This window comes from Stigmatopora argus, chromosome 15, assembly GCF_051989625.1.
Source record: "Stigmatopora argus isolate UIUO_Sarg chromosome 15, RoL_Sarg_1.0, whole genome shotgun sequence".
NCBI classification, from domain to species: Eukaryota; Metazoa; Chordata; class Actinopteri; order Syngnathiformes; family Syngnathidae; genus Stigmatopora; species Stigmatopora argus.
The window spans coordinates 8,534,167-8,551,413 of NC_135401.1; the positions used below are offsets into that span (position 1 = coordinate 8,534,167).

General features: G+C 40.2%; 2 protein-coding genes across 2 annotated transcripts; one reads left to right on the forward strand and one right to left on the reverse strand.

Moving 5' to 3' along the window:
- The first annotated feature begins 2,156 nt into the window (after positions 1 to 2,156).
- Positions 2,157 to 4,747, forward strand: LOC144090340 (glutathione-specific gamma-glutamylcyclotransferase 1-like). Its single transcript, XM_077621772.1, has 3 exons — positions 2,157 to 2,453; positions 2,578 to 2,613; positions 3,827 to 4,747. Exons 1-3 carry the CDS (start codon positions 2,283 to 2,285, stop codon positions 4,223 to 4,225), a joined length of 606 nt encoding a protein of 201 aa, XP_077477898.1. The 5' UTR covers positions 2,157 to 2,282; the 3' UTR covers positions 4,226 to 4,747.
- Positions 4,748 to 6,535: 1,788 nt separating this feature from the next.
- LOC144089801 (delta-like protein 4) lies at positions 6,536 to 16,837 on the reverse strand. The gene is made up of 11 exons (XM_077620958.1): positions 16,468 to 16,837; positions 16,116 to 16,367; positions 15,483 to 15,537; positions 13,908 to 14,171; positions 12,588 to 12,648; positions 11,824 to 11,954; positions 11,219 to 11,388; positions 10,736 to 10,955; positions 9,916 to 10,648; positions 9,157 to 9,265; positions 6,536 to 7,806 (listed from the first exon to the last, which is right to left on the reverse strand). Exons 1-11 carry the CDS (start codon positions 16,519 to 16,521, stop codon positions 7,801 to 7,803), a joined length of 2,055 nt encoding a protein of 684 aa, XP_077477084.1. The 5' UTR covers positions 16,522 to 16,837; the 3' UTR covers positions 6,536 to 7,800.
- Positions 16,838 to 17,247: the final 410 nt, after the last annotated feature.

The window sequence follows — 17,247 nt, forward strand, 5'->3', positions numbered from 1 at the left end:
TTAATTGCCTTTTATATGTTGCATGACATGTTTTGATAAACCTACATCGACATGATATGTATGTTTCAACATGTTCACATTCGAGCAAATGTCCACTACCCCATCCTGCTTTCCTATTTCAATGATATGAGTGACAGATTATGATTATTGCTGCACATAGAAATCTCCAAAATTTCACCCCGCAAAGAAAAAAATAAAAAAAGCAACAGACGGACAAAGAACCATTTTTATGCACAACCTGACGAAAAAATGTTCAAAGGAAAACATGGCAGGCTCCTTTTACAATACATCAAAATGCCTGTGAAGGATTAGAACAGTAGCATGGTAAAGATTTCAGTAGAAGTCAACAGGCAGCTGATGTGTGTTTGTTTAGTATTATACTATACAAATGTACACATGGTTGGCTTGCATATGTATGAATACTCACTGGTTTGTTTGGCAAACATAAGTGATTCTTTTACTTCTATGATTTGCATCACCAACCAGAGGCATCTTGTCCACACTTGACTTCTATCCGGGAAACCAAATCCTATATCTGTAATTTTGATGGGAAGTTTGGGGTAAATCACCTGTCCCAATTTCTCAGTACATAGCGTGTAAGTTTTTTGAGGCCTTTGGAGGCTACCAAACAAGCATCCCCGTCAATTCAGTCACTACTGCTCCATTAAATCTCGGCAGGAATCCAGAGGCGTCAGGGCTAATCCTACTTTAACCATCAGAGAGGACCACAGGGGGTCTGTCCTTGTGGGTATTGCAGAGGTCCTGCTCCAGAGTTGTCATGCTCGCAACCTTTATATAAAATTCCAGAGACATTGAATTGGATTGGATTGGATAACTATATACAGCTTTGGGGTCCTGGGTTCAAATCCAGGTCATGTCCACCTGTGTGGAGTTTGCATGTTCTCCCCGGGCCTGTGTGGGTTTCCTCCGGGTACTCCGCTTTCCTCCCACATTCCAAAAACATGCATGGTAGGCTGATTGGACACTCTAAATTGCCCCTAGTTATGAGTGTGAGCCTGAATGGTTGTCCATCTCCTCGTGCCCTGCGATTGGCTGTCTCCTGGGTCAACCTTAACTCAACCCTTTTACGTACTCAAGGCAATAGCCATGTTGCGATGCAGTTTTTAAGAAAATCCTACTTATTTGTTTTCACATTACCACAGCTGTGATCTTAGAAAATGTGCCACTATCTCGCAACAAATTTTAAAATCTTCTGCAATTCTTGTGCACCAGTTTTTTAGAAATATACACATCTATGAAATTAATATACCTGCAGAAAACCCACACATCTCACAGGAATGTAAAAGTTTGGAACTTCAAACTAGAAATTTGTGGACTGGCTGTACTATCTGGTTGCCAACCTCCCCACATCAGCAATGAGCACACACACACACACACTTGCATCATTATCTTATCTACTCTTTGTTTTCTACAATTCTCGATCCTGCAACTGGTATTAAGTATTCATAAAGCTCATTGTCCACCGCTGCAGGGCACTTGCTTTTCCAAGAATTGTACGGGAAAGCATTCTCAACCATAACACATAGGGTTATGGTAACCCCCTGCACAAGATTTTTCATATAGTGGCTGATTAATGACCAGTTTACAGTTTACACATGAACCGACCACACATACTTAAGGATCTAAGAGAGCACAGCTAGAACACATCAGTCTATTTTTGGGCAAAACTGATTATCTGCTGCACACACGCAGCATCATTTAACTTCCCGTGAGGCGCCATTTTTGTATCACATGATTTAAAAAAAACACACGAACATACACACACTAAAATATCTTCCATAGTATTGCTGTTGTGCTGTGAATATATTCAAAACTGATTGTTCTTTTACATTCAGATCATGTTTGGATATAATACACTTGGAGCCGTGCCTTAATTCCATGATGTGCGCCCAATATAATGACACAAAAATCTTTCATCATTCCGAAACTGAAACTTGCCCGTAATACAGAAACAAAGTCATAACAATACTTGTAGTTTGGGATGTTTTCTCTTTCACTTGTGGATGTATGTCCATGTGGATGTGAAAACGTGCTGACTGCTGAGGCATAAGCACCACCCCTCCCAGCTGCCATTGGCCAGCACCTCTTTAAGAATGACTTCTTGTGCCAACAAATACCCGGGATGGCAGCCTCAAGAACAAATGTTTAAAGATCTTTAAAGTGGCTGTGACTTGGACTCAGACTCAGCAAGTCACTCTATAGATATTTTTTTTCAAAGAAAAACAGCACTTGTTTGTTTCCTTTTGAAAAGCTAAGCAGCAATGAAACCTCAAGACATCATTAAGATGAAGGGTAACTTGTGGGTATTTGGTTATGGATCCTTAGTTTGGAAGCCTGACTTTGTGTACAAGAATAGTAAAATTGGCTACATCAAGGGCTTCAAACGGCGTTTTTGGCAAGGAGATGACTTCTATCGAGGAGACAAGGAAAATGTAAGTCTTATACGTGTTTTTGAAAAGCAATATTTCTTCTCAAACTATTGCTGTAGACCCTACTGTATTGTGTATATTTAAATATCACATACACTAAGTGCATATGTTATTTATATCTCCACAGCTTGGGAGAATTGCAACGCTGGTGGAAGATCCCCAGGTATGTAGGCAGTCCTTATTCATAAAAACACGGCCTCATCTGTAAATGTATACACTGGGAATAGCATGCAAGACACATGCCAGAATGCCATTTTACTTCACACACATGCTTAATCCCTGAGTGTAATCTGTATGATACCTATGTAGCAAGATGACTAAACTATCATTTTCATAACGCACAAGTGGTCATTATTTTTTAAATGATTATTTTGTAATATCATTTTGTATTGGATATTATTCATTGGTTTATTTGAGTGTTCCTAAAAAGGCCAATCAGTGTGTGCATAATGTACATTTAAAATCAGTGTGTGCATAATGTACATTTAAAATCATTGTGCATAATGTACATTTAAAATCAGTGTGTGCATAATGTACATTTAAAATCAGTGTTTTAGTTTAATGAGTGTAAAATATACCACATATCCATTTTTCATCTCTAAAAGCATAATAGTACCACAATCATTTCGGTACTTAGACGTTTGGTCGCCGGACGTTTGGTCGCCGGGCGTTTGTTCACCGGACGTTTGGTCGTCGGGCGTTTGTTCGCCGGATGTTTGGTCGCCGGACGATTGGTCGCCCGGAAGGTTATTGATAATTACTATTTAAAATTGTTGCTCAAATTCCCTAAACACAAACTGCGAATTATTATTTTGTCATACTTAATGCCCTATTAATTATTAGGCTAAAGAAATTTCCCGTACTTTTATGTGACCTATATTGTGTTTTGTTGGAGAATTTGTTAAGACCCTGACTGACGTCCCCTCCTAAGGGGACAACTCATGTACATACACACTCTTATACAGTCACACGTCCGCTCAGTGAAACTGCTCAGGATTGGTTGATGCGTAGACCGTGTTGTTTTACCTTGTTTGGTACTCGGACGTTTGGTCACCGGACGTTAGGGTCCGGGCGACCAAATGTCCGGCCACCAAACGTCCGGCCACCAAACGTCCGATCACGAATCATTTCCCCCTTTATTGTCATGTTTTTGAAGTTGATTTTGTGCAACATTTCCAGAATTGTGAAAGACTTTTTTTCCTGGAAAGAATTATCAATACAATAAAAATGAATGAAATTAGTAAGCCATATCACAGATACTAATAACCATCATCTCACCACTGTGCAAACATCAGCGACAATGTGTTTTTACTGACTCAGCTCAACTATCATGTCATTTGATAGACATTATTCTTTCCCATTTTTTTGTCTTGCAGGCTTGTACATGGGGCGTGGCCTTCGAAATCCCAGAAGCCGAGAAAGAAAAGGCCATGGAATACCTCAACCTGAGAGAAATGGAGGTGGGAGGATACATAACAGAGATGGTGGAGTTCTTCCCTCGGGAGAGCGGTGAGGACACCGTCCACGCCTTGGTCTTCACTGGGACAAGTGACCACCCCACCTACGTGGGACCCGCCTCGTACCAGGAGATCGCAGACCAGATCGCGGTCTGCAGTGGCAAGACGGGCCACAACGTAGAATATCTTCTCAAGCTTGCAGAGTTCATGCACCTCAAATGCCCCGAGGTGGAAGATGACCACCTCTTTGGCATTGAGGCGGCTGTTTTAAATATTTTAGAGAACTCTAAAAAAGGCAGCCAGCGGAAGAATGGTTAGCGCGCTGGCCTCACAGGTCTGGGGTCCTGGGTTGGAATCCAGGTCAGTCCACCATGTTCTCCCCGGGCCTGAGTGGATTTTCCCCAGATACCCCAGAATTTTAGAGTTAGAAGCATAAGTGATTTTATTTGATTATGCCATTTTAATGCAGTATAAATTGACTTTTCTGAATGTTTTAGTTGAATTGTGTGCATGTTGTTATGATATATGCCTCTTATTTCTCATTTTTTGTGCTGCCTTGATTTAGTTTTATAAAATGGTTTGATATCTGCTGTACTGTAAACAAGAATGTATTATACTCGGAAAAATAATAATTTTTGCAGTTCAGCATTGTTTCTGAATCTGTATTGATTATATAATTTGCCATTTAATTGTATGTATATGTTTCTGAAGTCTAGGTTAAATCCCTGGCTTTAATTGTACTGCAGTGGAGCTATGCCTATAATTTGTGGGTTTCAGTCTTTGCACCAAATTATTATTGTAGAACAATAATATAATAAACTTTCTTTTAATATCACAAGACTTCATGCCATATTTTGATTCCATTATGTGACCTCGTACATCCACTCACTCCATAATTTCTTCCTAGTCATGCTGCTCTATTCCAAGACATTTGTCCTCTATGCAGTTTTTTTGTTTTGAAGAACTGGACAACATTGTTCTTAAGACAAAACCAAACTAAAGAATTTGATGCTAGTTTGACCAAAATCTTACTTCTCATCTAAGATGCAATGTTTAAATTTGAAATGACCATTAAAGTATCAAATGTAATATAGACATGAAATATATATTTTATGACACCAGTCCTAGAACTTTAGTGAACAGGAACACGATCAGTACCAGATTGGATTTTGGTCTGGATCGATGTATCAATTAATTAAGCAGCAAACGAATAAATTTTTTGGGAAAAGTCAAAACGTCAAAAGAAATTATTATCTTTTAGCTATAATATATTGTTAAGAAAATAAAGAGACATTCCTATTTAAATGTCTGAAATCTTTCATGAACAAAATAATTTAAAAAAAATGCTTTTCGAAATGTTACTGATGCAAATTCAAAGGATCAATATCACATCATCATAAAATTGTGTGGTAAATCTAAATGAAATATTTTTATTGTGATCATCATATTCATTAAAGAGAAACTGGAAATTGGAAGGGGAATTTTATTTTGTTTTTTGTCTCATTATTACTCTTCGTAAGTCAGAATGAAACTCATGGAAAGCTGAGTATGCAATGCACGTGTTTGAGTGTGTTGTTTTCCAATTGCTGCAATCTGGGAATTGGACCTTGAATTATAGGAAGGGAAATATTGTTCCACTTTTAGTTTCATTTTTACTTTTCTCAGGGCTGACTCAAGCCTTCAGATAAGCATATGAGAGTGAGGAATGGGAAGAGGAGCTGACGTGGAAGAATTATGACTTCTTGGTTTAATGTGCAGGACCGTCAGGAGACATCTGAGTCAAGCTTGGTTTCAAGACACTTGCGTGAACCAGTGCCCACAATGTCACAGTATAGTCTCATCTCATCTCATTTTCTGAACCGCTTTATCCCCATTAGGGTGGTGTGGGGTTCTGGGGCCTATCCCAGCTGTCTACGGGCCACAGGCAGGGGACACCCTGAATCGGTGGCCAGCCGATCACAGGGCACAAGGAGACGGACAACCATTCACACTCACACTCATACCTAGGGGTAATTTAGAGTGTCCAATCAGCCTACCATGCATGTTTTTGGAATGTGAGAAGAAACCGGAGTACCCGGAGGAAACCCACGCAGGCCCGGGGAGAACATGCAAACTCCACACAGGTGGACATGACCTGGATTTGAACCCAGGACCCCAAAGCTGTAAGGCCGACACCCTAACCACTCACCCCACCGGGCCGCCGTCACAATATAGTATTTACTAATTTTGCGACATTAATGATAATGAGTCAGATTGACACAAAATATGGATAAAAATTGGAGTGTTATAGTGTCCTGTTACAAGCAGGGGGTTCAATATTTGGTAAGTTCATTGCAAGTTGTACACATGGCTCCTTGCATCAAATGCAAATTCCATTAAACCACTTCTTGAGATTTGTAAACAACCTCATTAAAATACCAACACACATATATGACCTACATATGATCATGTTTTTGGAATGTGGGAGGAAACTGCAGTACCCGTAGAAAACACACGCAAATATAGTAGTATATATTCTTTAAAAAAAAACAGTATTAGAAAAATATACACATAACATAAAATAATGTGCAAATCAAGCGCTTGATCTGCAATATTACTATGTTGACAAAAACTTCACTTTAGAGGACATAAAAGAACCACAATGATTATTTATTTTGCATACATTTTTTCCCATGTGTATATATATATATATATATATATATTTTTATGTATTTATATTCATCACGATTGATTGAGTCGATCTTTACATTACTTCCAATTACAGTGGAGTCCACAGTTGGTGATTGCTAGCACTTATATCACAGCACGCTCACAATATGATAAACACAGACACAGAACCCATAAAATGCTACCACATAGACTCTAGATGACTTGTAATCACAAATCTATATTTGACCACTTGTTCACGCGACCAGTGAAGACCAACAAATAAACAGTGTACCAGATATGTATTTAGGGGTTCTGTCCTTATATGCCTATACACAGTAATATCAGCCAAATAACAATACATAAAACATCAAAATAAATTCACACCATTGATGCATCACCTTACAAACATATGTTCTTCTAATCTCACCATATAAATATACACTATGTACAAAATAATCTTATAAAAAGGAAGAAAAGATCAGTGCTTCATATTCTTAAATAACTAATGAAATACTACAATAAAATTATTGGTTCAATATTTTCCATTGAAGGCGTCCTTGGTACAATAGTCACTTTTTTTTTTCTTTGTCTTAAGTGTGAATTTTGCATAAGGTTTTAAAACTTATCAAGGCCTTATCTGGAGTTTCCCTGCATGTGATGGGCGCATTGGAACGCCATGCGTCTTTTTCTCCTGTGCAAAGGAATCAAGATAAGATAAGGCTTGGGGCACAAAATTTTGCTTAAGTATAGCATAAAAGGCTCTGTGATGTAGGCTGTATACTGGACACTCTGCGATTGTTTCCAAACCTGATGACCAAAAATAAACCGGTTTGAGTAGGCTTTTAAACAAGCGCCTAAATCGGGGTTGATTAAAGACATGGCCAAAAAAAAAGCCAATTCCTCTTTTAAGTGTTGACTGCCCGAATAAGCCAAAAGGGATTTTATCAACAAAGTCCTCCTGTCCTCGTCAACATGCAAGTACAATATGAGCCTTCAACCTCATATCCTCAGACGAACACAGATGTCGGAATAAATCCCAAACATCCAGATGCACGACGTTCGGTCCCAAAGTCTTTACATTCTTCCAGAGTTTAGTAGTTTTTGTTCTATTGCATTCGTCGAGCGCTCGGGCTCCGTCCAGTCATCAAGTTTTCAAGAGCAGCAACTTTGCATTTAAATAAATCCCAGTCCCTCTCCACGCTTGTAAACAGTCCACAAGAAATGGTTGTCACGTTTTCCAATTATTACACCTAATGAGACAACAGAAGGACTTTTAGAGAGCACGTCAGTGAACTGCACAACTGTGATAAATTGGCATCAAACAGATACATATGCATTACAGTGGTACCTCGATATACGAGTGCCCCAACATACGAGCAATTTGAGATACGAGTAAAATTTTGAGCAAATATTTATCTTGAGATACGAGACAAATTTTGATATGAGCAGGTGGCGGACGCAAGAGGCTACTCATAAGAACATTATGGGCATTGTCTCTGTCCACACAACTCCCTGAGTCGTGTGCGGTCGATTGGTCGCCGGTCTTTTGGTCGCCGTCTTTTGGTCGCCGGTCTTTTGGTCGTGGTCTTTTGGTCGCCCGGACCGCGACAACGGGCGACCAAAAGACCGGCGACCAAAAGACCGACGACCAAAAGACCGGCGACAAAACAAGGTAAAACAACACAGTCTACGCATCAATAAAAGCCAACAATGGCCATGAGCAGTTTCACTGAGCCGACGTGTGAGTGTATAAGAGTTTGTATGTACATGCGTTGTCCCTTTAAGAAGGTACGTCAGTCAGGGTCTTAACAAGTTCTCCAACAAAAAACAATAAAAGTCCGGGAAATTTGGAGCTTTTCTTTAGCCTAATAATTACTAGGGCATTAAGTATGACTAAATAGTAATTCGCAGTTTGTTTTTAGGGAATTTGAGCTACGATTTAAATGGTAATTATCAATAACCTTCCGGGCGACCAAAAGACTGGCGACCAAAAGATCGGCGACCAAAAGACCGGCGACCAATCGACCGTGTACCCCCTGAGTTTAGTATAAGGTTAGATTAAATTTATTTGTGTGTGTCTTGCATGTAATCCAAGTTCATTTAAAAACTTTATGTTATGTCACGAGTGCGTTGCCGTGCAAAAAGTCCCCCCCTCTCTCTGTCCCCCTCTCTCTACCCTCCGTGAAATCCGTCTAATTTTAGTTCTATTAAACACATTTTAGTATACTATTAAACCACTAGTTATTTGTTACTTTGCTAATAGATGGTGAATTAGTAGAACAAATAAAAATGTTTTTTCCAATCCAATATCCTGTTTTTGGATTTTTTTTCAGAGGGTTAGAACAAATTAATTTGTTTTTAGTTCATTTCTATTGGAAACATTCGTTTGAGTTACGAGAAAATTGACATACGAGCTCAGTCCCGGAACGAATTAAGCTCGTATCTTGAGGTACCACTGTACTTGCAAAATGGTTTGGCTCTTGTATCAAAAACCAAAAATATATTTTTTGTTAGGTTTTGACCTCATGATGTCAAAATGTAAAAATGTCTTCACTAAGCAAGAAAATCATAGTTGACTTGAAATTAAAAGGGGAACATACCGCAGTTGCAAGAATGCATTCCTGTTTTCCTTCTGCTAGCACAAAGACAGCCTGGTACAAGGACTCTCTGGAAGAACAAATTGTTGATATTCTGCATTCTGGCCTTTCACTGCAAAGACACAGACAGGTTGGTGGTTTGATTAAATATTAACTACTGCGGTACTTTGACTTATGCGGGTAATTTCTTAATTCAAAAAGCACATAACGCAATTTAATTGGCTGTGACACCGTCTCTTTGCTCCCTGTACACCAGTATAATACATTAATTTCTTTTTGTTTGTTTCCAAAAGAGCAGGGGTAGAGAACCTATGGCTCGTGAGGCACATGTGGCTTTTTTGATGGGTGCATATGGCTCTCCGCTAACCTGTAAGCTAAAATCTACCTCTAGAACCACTGTATTCATATTTCTTTTACATTAGACTCCCTTGGGCATATATACTCTCATTGATTAGCAACAGTATAACAAAGTTGTTGAGATAATTCTGAGACTTTATATACTTTAAAAGTGGTGAAATAACTACAAAATGCACACATTTTCATTTATTTTGACTTTTAAATTCGGAGTATGGCTCTGAAGGAATATTATTTAAAAATATGAATTATTTCTGGCTCTTGATGTCAATCCCTGGAATAGGAAGAATATTACCACCTTGTATTAAGGACTGAATGTAATGATATTTAATTTTAAAAACCCATTGGCTCGACTTTTAGGTATGTTTTTTTTTGTTTTTGTTTTCATGGTATGTATTGAGCACCTACCTGTACATTCTCCTTAGATACTTTTTGTCGTCGATCATTTTTTCACAGTTTTCATCTTTGTCTAGGAGGCATTGTTCATCTTTGTACCCCATGAAGGCTTTATAGTGATCCTTGTGGAATTGGTTGATGTGTTTATGGTTGGATTTCTCGCTGGAGCAATCCACCTCCATCTTTTTGTTGGTGTTCTTGAGCTCTAATGTGCATATAAGGTTGTCTTTCTGGAAATCGGTCTTGGTGAGGTTGTTCATGGTCTCAGAGGCCTGCTGCTGATTTCTTTGCTTCTTCACCCGTTTCATTACCAAAATGAACATGCAGCAGATCACCAGAGCCGCCACCAGGCCGACACCCAAGCTAATTGCCACCCAGCTGAGCTTCTCGTTGGGCTCCCAGGTCATGTTGGGGGTAGTAGACGAAGGCACGTGGGTGGACTGGCACTGGGGGCCACTGTAAGGTGAGGGGCAGAGGCATTTAGGCCGAGTATTGGCACCGACGGTACAGGTTCCGCCGTTGAAACAGGTCCAGGACGCGCAGCGATCCGTCGGCCTATCGCAGTGTCGTCCGGTATACCCGGGGGGGCACATACAAGTGTAGTCGTTGATGCGGTCAACGCAGGTAGAGCCGTTAAAACAAGGATTTCTGGCGCACTCGTTGATGTTGATCTCACAACGCAGGCCCGTGAAGCCTGCGCGGCAATTGCATGCACGCAGGTTGCCGCGCAGCATGCAATGGCCACCTAAAGGAGAAAGAACATCCTTAACCCTTTATTGTAGGGCACTCATTTAATAGTAAGCTTTTTTTGAACGTTGTGGTGGTGCATTACCATTTGTGCATTGCAGAGAGGTGCATTTATCCAATTTCTTCTCACAGTTGAGTCCAGTATAGCCCGCTGGACACTCGCACATGTAACTATGACCGTTGGCCGTCCCCTTACATTTGCCGCCAAGTAAGCAGGGCGTATCCATGCACGTCAGCATCCGTTGTTCACAGTGTGGCCCGGTGAAGCCTATTGGACAGTCACACCTGTATCCACTCTCCGTCTCCTGAAGGCAAAGAACGATATCAAAAAGCTCAGCGTCAGATGTTTTCTTTTCATATCCTGTTTACAATACGCCCCCCCCCCCCAAACAAGCCCCTGTATTCTTCACTTTGCATCCTATTTACAGTACACTGTAAACTGGGAACTGGGTCATCCAAGACTTGACAATCAATGGCATCCTCCTGGACTCGCAGATAGGCAAAGGCAACAACAAAAACAGGAAAGTCTGTGTTGTGGGAAAGTAGAGCGAGGGACTTCCGCACTCACCACGCAGTTGCCTCCGTTGTGACAGGGCCGTCTGTCACACACCCTGACATTCGAGTCGCAGTTGACCCCCGTAAAGCCCGGCAAGCAGGCGCAGGTGTAGCTGCCCTGGCCCGTGTTCATGCACGTGGCCCCGTTGGCACATGGCTTGTGGTGCGTGCAGTAGTTCAGGTCTGGGGAAGGTAATGCTCTGTTAACCGAGGCATATTCATCACTTTATTTTGGAATTATCGTATTTTTCGGACTATAAGTCGCAGCTGAGTGTCAGCCCTACCGGCCAAATAATGCACAATGAAGAGGAAAAAAAAGTATATATAAGTCACACTGGAGTATAAGTCATATTTTAGGGAGGGCATTTTTTTATTTGATCAGAAACCAAGAACAAACACACTTTAAAGTAAAAATACTGAAATGGAGAACAAAAGGCAAAATAGGCTCTTCTTAATGTTAGACTTTCCGTTTTTTTTTTATAACTAGAGCCAAAAATACAGATTGTCGGGGGTTAGAGAGAAAAAAAACATATATAAGTCGCGCGACCGGCCAAACTATGAAAATAAGTCTGATTTATAGTCCGAAAAATATGGTATTTGAATAAAAAGATAGCATACCTTGGTCACAAAGTATTCCCCCCCAGCCTTCCTTACAGGCGCACTCCCACGGCTCCGTGCATGTACCATGTTTACATGATGGATGCGGTTTACAAACATCACAAAAGACACCCTGCCAGCTTTCTCTGCATCTAAAATAGACACTATTATTGGACCAACACTCAGAGACAAGCAAGGGACACATAACAGTACTACTATTGTTACTAACAAAATGATTTTCCCCTCTCGTTACATTTACATAATGCAAAATAAAAAATGTTTAAGAGGAACAGAGCCCAGAATATTTTTAGTAAGTGTGCCACCACATGTCAAAACATAGTATTTATGGTCAATAATAAACTTATGGAAAAATTCCTGTTTAGGTTCCCTCAATCACAGGTCATGATAGTGAACCTGAACTTGTTTAATTGTTGTTTGAACAATAATGTCAATTGGCAAAATGCAAGAATCTGTTAAGCTAAATTTCAGTGACATTTGCAGCGTAGTTTTAATTTAATTCCCAAAGGATAATATTGCCTGACATGGCATCCGACGATATTGACGATTTAATTGGGACACAATATTAACACTGGTTCAACTTATAAAGCCATTCACAGTATAAACGACTCTTTCTAGGAAAATTTGTATTTTTTTTAAATGGAAAGAACCTTGTAAAGTAATAAATTATAATTAACTATTCAAGAACCACTTAACACTACGTTTCAATGCATGTGAGGGACATATGTGACCCTGAAAAGTTTACTAGCGTTTTGATAAATACTTACTTGCATTCTCCTGGAATTGTACAGTTTCCATTATTTTCATTACAGCCATCCAGACAGATCGCTGCGAAGAAAACAAAAAACAATGTGAAAGGTTAACCTTTTCCATGTGTAAGGCCCTCATCAAAGTTACTTCCTAGTGTTTGAATGCAAAGGCACAATTTGCCTACTCTGTTCTGCATGTGACATTGATTTTGCATGCTGTTAAATGACTGGTTGCTTTAGTTCAGAGCAGATGCTTGTTCGTAAAGAGGCAAAAAAAGTGACAGCTGCCCCATTGTTATCCAGTGTGCAGTTCGAGCCCCGTTTGCAGCTGCTGCCTAGTACAGCCGCAACAATAGAAGCCGCAATTTAGTGGCGCGTGGCGGCCTATAATGTCACGATTAACCCAGCGTGTGCTGCTCCCAGCACCTCACTGGATTAAATGGTGAGGGAGAGTGTGCATATTCTTCTCTTTGTCACCTTAACTGCCACCTCACAGGTACAGTGGGTGCCATATCCGGCAATTTTATTTTTTAATAATTGGCTATAACTCGAAAAGGTTACATTTAACAATAGAAGAAAATATTTAGAAAAAAAGCAATAAAGGTATACCGTTATTAGACGGCAAACTTGTATTTGAATTTTTGGGATTATAAATGTGAAAATACATAGGACAACAGAGAATAGGAATGAATTGTTATTTTTATTATTTTACTAGGAGCAAAATGACCTGTGAATTATACAATGTAGTAATTTATTCACTTTATTAGTAATAAATATTTTAATAGCTAATTTGCGAATGAATATACACGAGAAATTATGTGCCAAAAAGTACTTTCCTGTAGCAAACCTATTCAACAATGATCACAATATTTGAAATTTAGCATATTTACTGGTCGCAGATTTGCAAGCAGATGAAAACCTTACTTGCATTGTAACATATGGAGTGAAAATATTCTAGTTTAAGGCTTGTCTGCTGAATTTGTCATACTTTATGAAACTATTTCTTTGTTTTCATATTTACTTTTTGCTTTGTCACTGATAACAACAAACTAACACTTTAAATCTAAAGTTAACGCTTCAGCATAGATTAAAGAGGTCAGATTGTGGCCTTCAATGGAACAGTAGCCCCGCTGGGTTATTTGGAAAGTCCCAATTTAACATAGCAAGTACTTGGAAGTAAATTTTACAAGCACATTCCTTGCAAACACAAAGTCAAAGGCAGAGCAAACTGCAAACACTTAATTTCTACTACTACTGTACAAAGCTTAGATTGTACACCACTAACATTTGTGACAACAGAGGAAAAAAAGCCCATATGGTGTCTTTATTCGTGCTTACGTTCTTGGCAGTATTGTCCCTTCCATCCTGGCAGACACGCTATTTGCCCGTCAGGCTTGCAGATGTAGTGGCCAAATACGTCGTCTCTGGCAGCGCATATTTTGGAACAAGTGTCCCCGTAGTAATTTTCATTGCAGATGAAGCGGTATGAGTACCTTAGCTCCGTCTGCCTCCCGCTCTGCATTTCCTGGGACCACTCATTCCCTATCCTCAACTGTCTTTGAATGGCAAAAGAGCCAATCAACAATTCAGGGTTGGTGGTGTCTGGAGGAAAGAAAACAGGAGTTGAATATATGGTACATGGTCGATTGGTCGCCGGTCTTTTGGTCGCCGGTCTTTTGGTCGCCGATCTTTTGGTCGCCCGGAAGGTTATTGATAATTACGATTTAAATCGTTGCTCAAATTCCCTAAATACAAACTGTGAATTACTATTTAGTCATACTTAATGCCCTAGTAATTATTAGGCTAAAGAAAAGCTCCAAATTTCCCGGACTTTTATTGTTTTTTGTTGAAGAACTTGTTAAGACCCTGACTGACGTACCTTCTTAAAGGGACAATGCATGTACATACAAAGTCTTATACACTCACATGTCGGCTCAGTGAAACTGCTCATGGCCATTGTTGGCTTTTATTGATGCGTGGACCGTGTTGTTTTACCTTGTTTTGTCGCCGGTCTTTTGGTCGTCGGTCTTTTGGTCGCTGGTCTTTTGGTCGCCCGTTGTCACGGTCCGGGCGACCAAAAGACCGTGACCAAAAGACCGGCGACTAAAAGACGGTGATCAAAAGACTGACGACCAATCGACCGCACACGGAATATATATAATAAGAGTGTTTGATATGATTTGACTGAGCAAAGTTTGAGTACTCATTTTCTGCCAATAACATTATTTATAGTTCTTTCATATGTGAATTAACCTTAATTGTTAGGTACAGTCTTTTTAAAATCAGTACAAAAGCAGGCTGTGGGTGATTTACTCTACAAGTGATGAGGTGGTACACTGAATATCATTTAGTACTTCCTCAAGAATACTTTGATTTCCAGGAAATTTTACATAATGTTGGGCTGGGTAGTAGGCTCAAGTGTTGATCAAAATATTTATTTATTGCACTCGGGGCCCCCTCTGGTGGTCGAAGGGCCCTAAAAAGGGCTTGTATAGCTTGAGTCTTGGGCGGACTGCGATTTAATACATTGTTAATTAACAATATGATCATTGTGGAGACGATGTGAAAGGGTGGGGATACTTTTTGGCAAGGACTCATGAGCTCACTTAAAACGGTACACTTTCCCACGCAGGGCTGAAATAAAACAAAGGAAGTTGCAATTGTTTTGGAGAGCTTTGCTTGCAGGGTGAGTCACAAGACATCCTAGTGGACACAAGTCCAGAGCTCGGACAATGCCATATGAATTTGTCGTCATGTGACCCCCTTTCCCCATGTAAGGCCTGCTTACTGATTTTTGGGAAAATGAGAATGATGTAAGAGGGCAGAAAATGGGGCTTTTGTAAATGGCTTCCTCTAGTGGTTATTGGTGATATGACACCCCCAGCCCATTTTTATTTTAAAAAAGTCATTTACCTCCAGGTTCTTCATCAGACGAATGCCAAGCTTCAATAATCAGAGAAAAGGCACCCTAAAGAGGTTAAAATCAGAAGAAGAAAAATTATCCAATAAGAAAGATAGAACATTATTACATATTGTAGTATTACTTTCATACCGTTACTTTGTTTAAGACAAGGGTTGGCGAACAAGTTATATACAAAGAGCCAAAACTTTAAACTGTGAGAGTCAAAGAACCACACCTAACATCAGAAGCAGCATAAAAAAATCCATTCTACCAAATTATATTTCAAATATAATTTATTATTAGTTTTTAATGGGCCCTCGTGAGTTGGGGTGTGCTTTAAGATATATAATAAAATTAAGAGAAACTTGAAACGAGGCAGAGAGCCACAGTAAATACAAAATATGATCAGAATCAAAGAGCCGCCCGCATTCATTTTGGCCGGGAGCCGCACGCGGCTCGAGAGCCACGTATTCTCCACCCCTGGTTGTCACTAAATATTCATGACAGCCCAGCATTAAAATATACCCAGTCTAGCATGCCATTTTTACTTTATTATTGATGAAATGAAATGACTTGTTTGTTTTAATTTGGAACACAAAAAAATCATAAAACGAGGCCTATTTTAGTCAAATTTCTCGTCTTACCGGCCAAGTGAAGTTGAGTGGCAACCGCAGCATGCTGTCCGGCTGCATGCTGAACGAGTCGGTCCCCAAAACAGGTGTAATGGTCTTGGCAAAAAGACAAGCTCCGGGAGACACCACGGTTTGGAAATTCTTCAGACAAACGGTGAAAAAAGTCCTGCAGCCGCTTGCCCCGCAGCTCCGTCCACTGGCCAGCGAACCTTTGGAATTATCAAAGTGATGCAGATCGATCTCGAACACACCTGATCCTCGAACCTAGAACCGAATCGACGGAGAAAAAAATCCACATATTAACACACACACACACACACACACACACACACAAATCTCTATCATCGCGAAGCGCTCACCGTACCTGAGTAAAACATGTTATAACTATTACGAGAATAGATGTGAACCAAAGGGCCATCCTTTAGAGCTTGATGTGCGTATCCTTAGAAGTGTTTAAAAATCCTGGCGCTGGGAAGGGAGATCCAAAATGCAAATAAATACAATCCCGCAGTGGAAGCTCCAGCTCCAAGAGGTGAATTATCCAGTTGCAAAGGAGGTTAGACCGATATTAAAAAGGTTAATATCCACAAGTGAGTCATTCTGCGGTCTTTGTGATGTCCATCCATTGTGGCGGTCACTTGTGTTACTTTGTTGTCGGGGTGTTGTTGCTTTAGAAGAGAAACCTGTGAGCCCGAGAGTGATGCGTGTGCATGCATGTGGACGAGCATCAGTGCATGTTGTCACCCACGGTGGTCTCTGTCCTGCCTCCCTCCTTGCTTTTATATACATAACAATAAACACCGCCCACTCTCCTGTACAGCCCCCCAAGCCCTTTGATCCACTACTCCAGTTGGATTTTTGGAAGAGGTCTTCAATTTGTTTCATGCTGTGCTTTTAATACTAGACCAAAAAAAATGAAGCAACTTTTGGTTTTTAACTTTATAATAGTATATTGTGGTGGCATCACCGTTCTGGGGTTGAGGGTTCGATCCCAGGTGTGGAGTTTGCATGTTCTCTCCAGGCTTGTGTGGGTTTTCTTCGGGTGCTCCGTAACATCCCACATCACAAAAACATGCAGGATATGCAGGTTAAACATTCTAAATCAAGGGTGACAGACTTGGGTTGGTTCGCGGGCCGCTTTAAC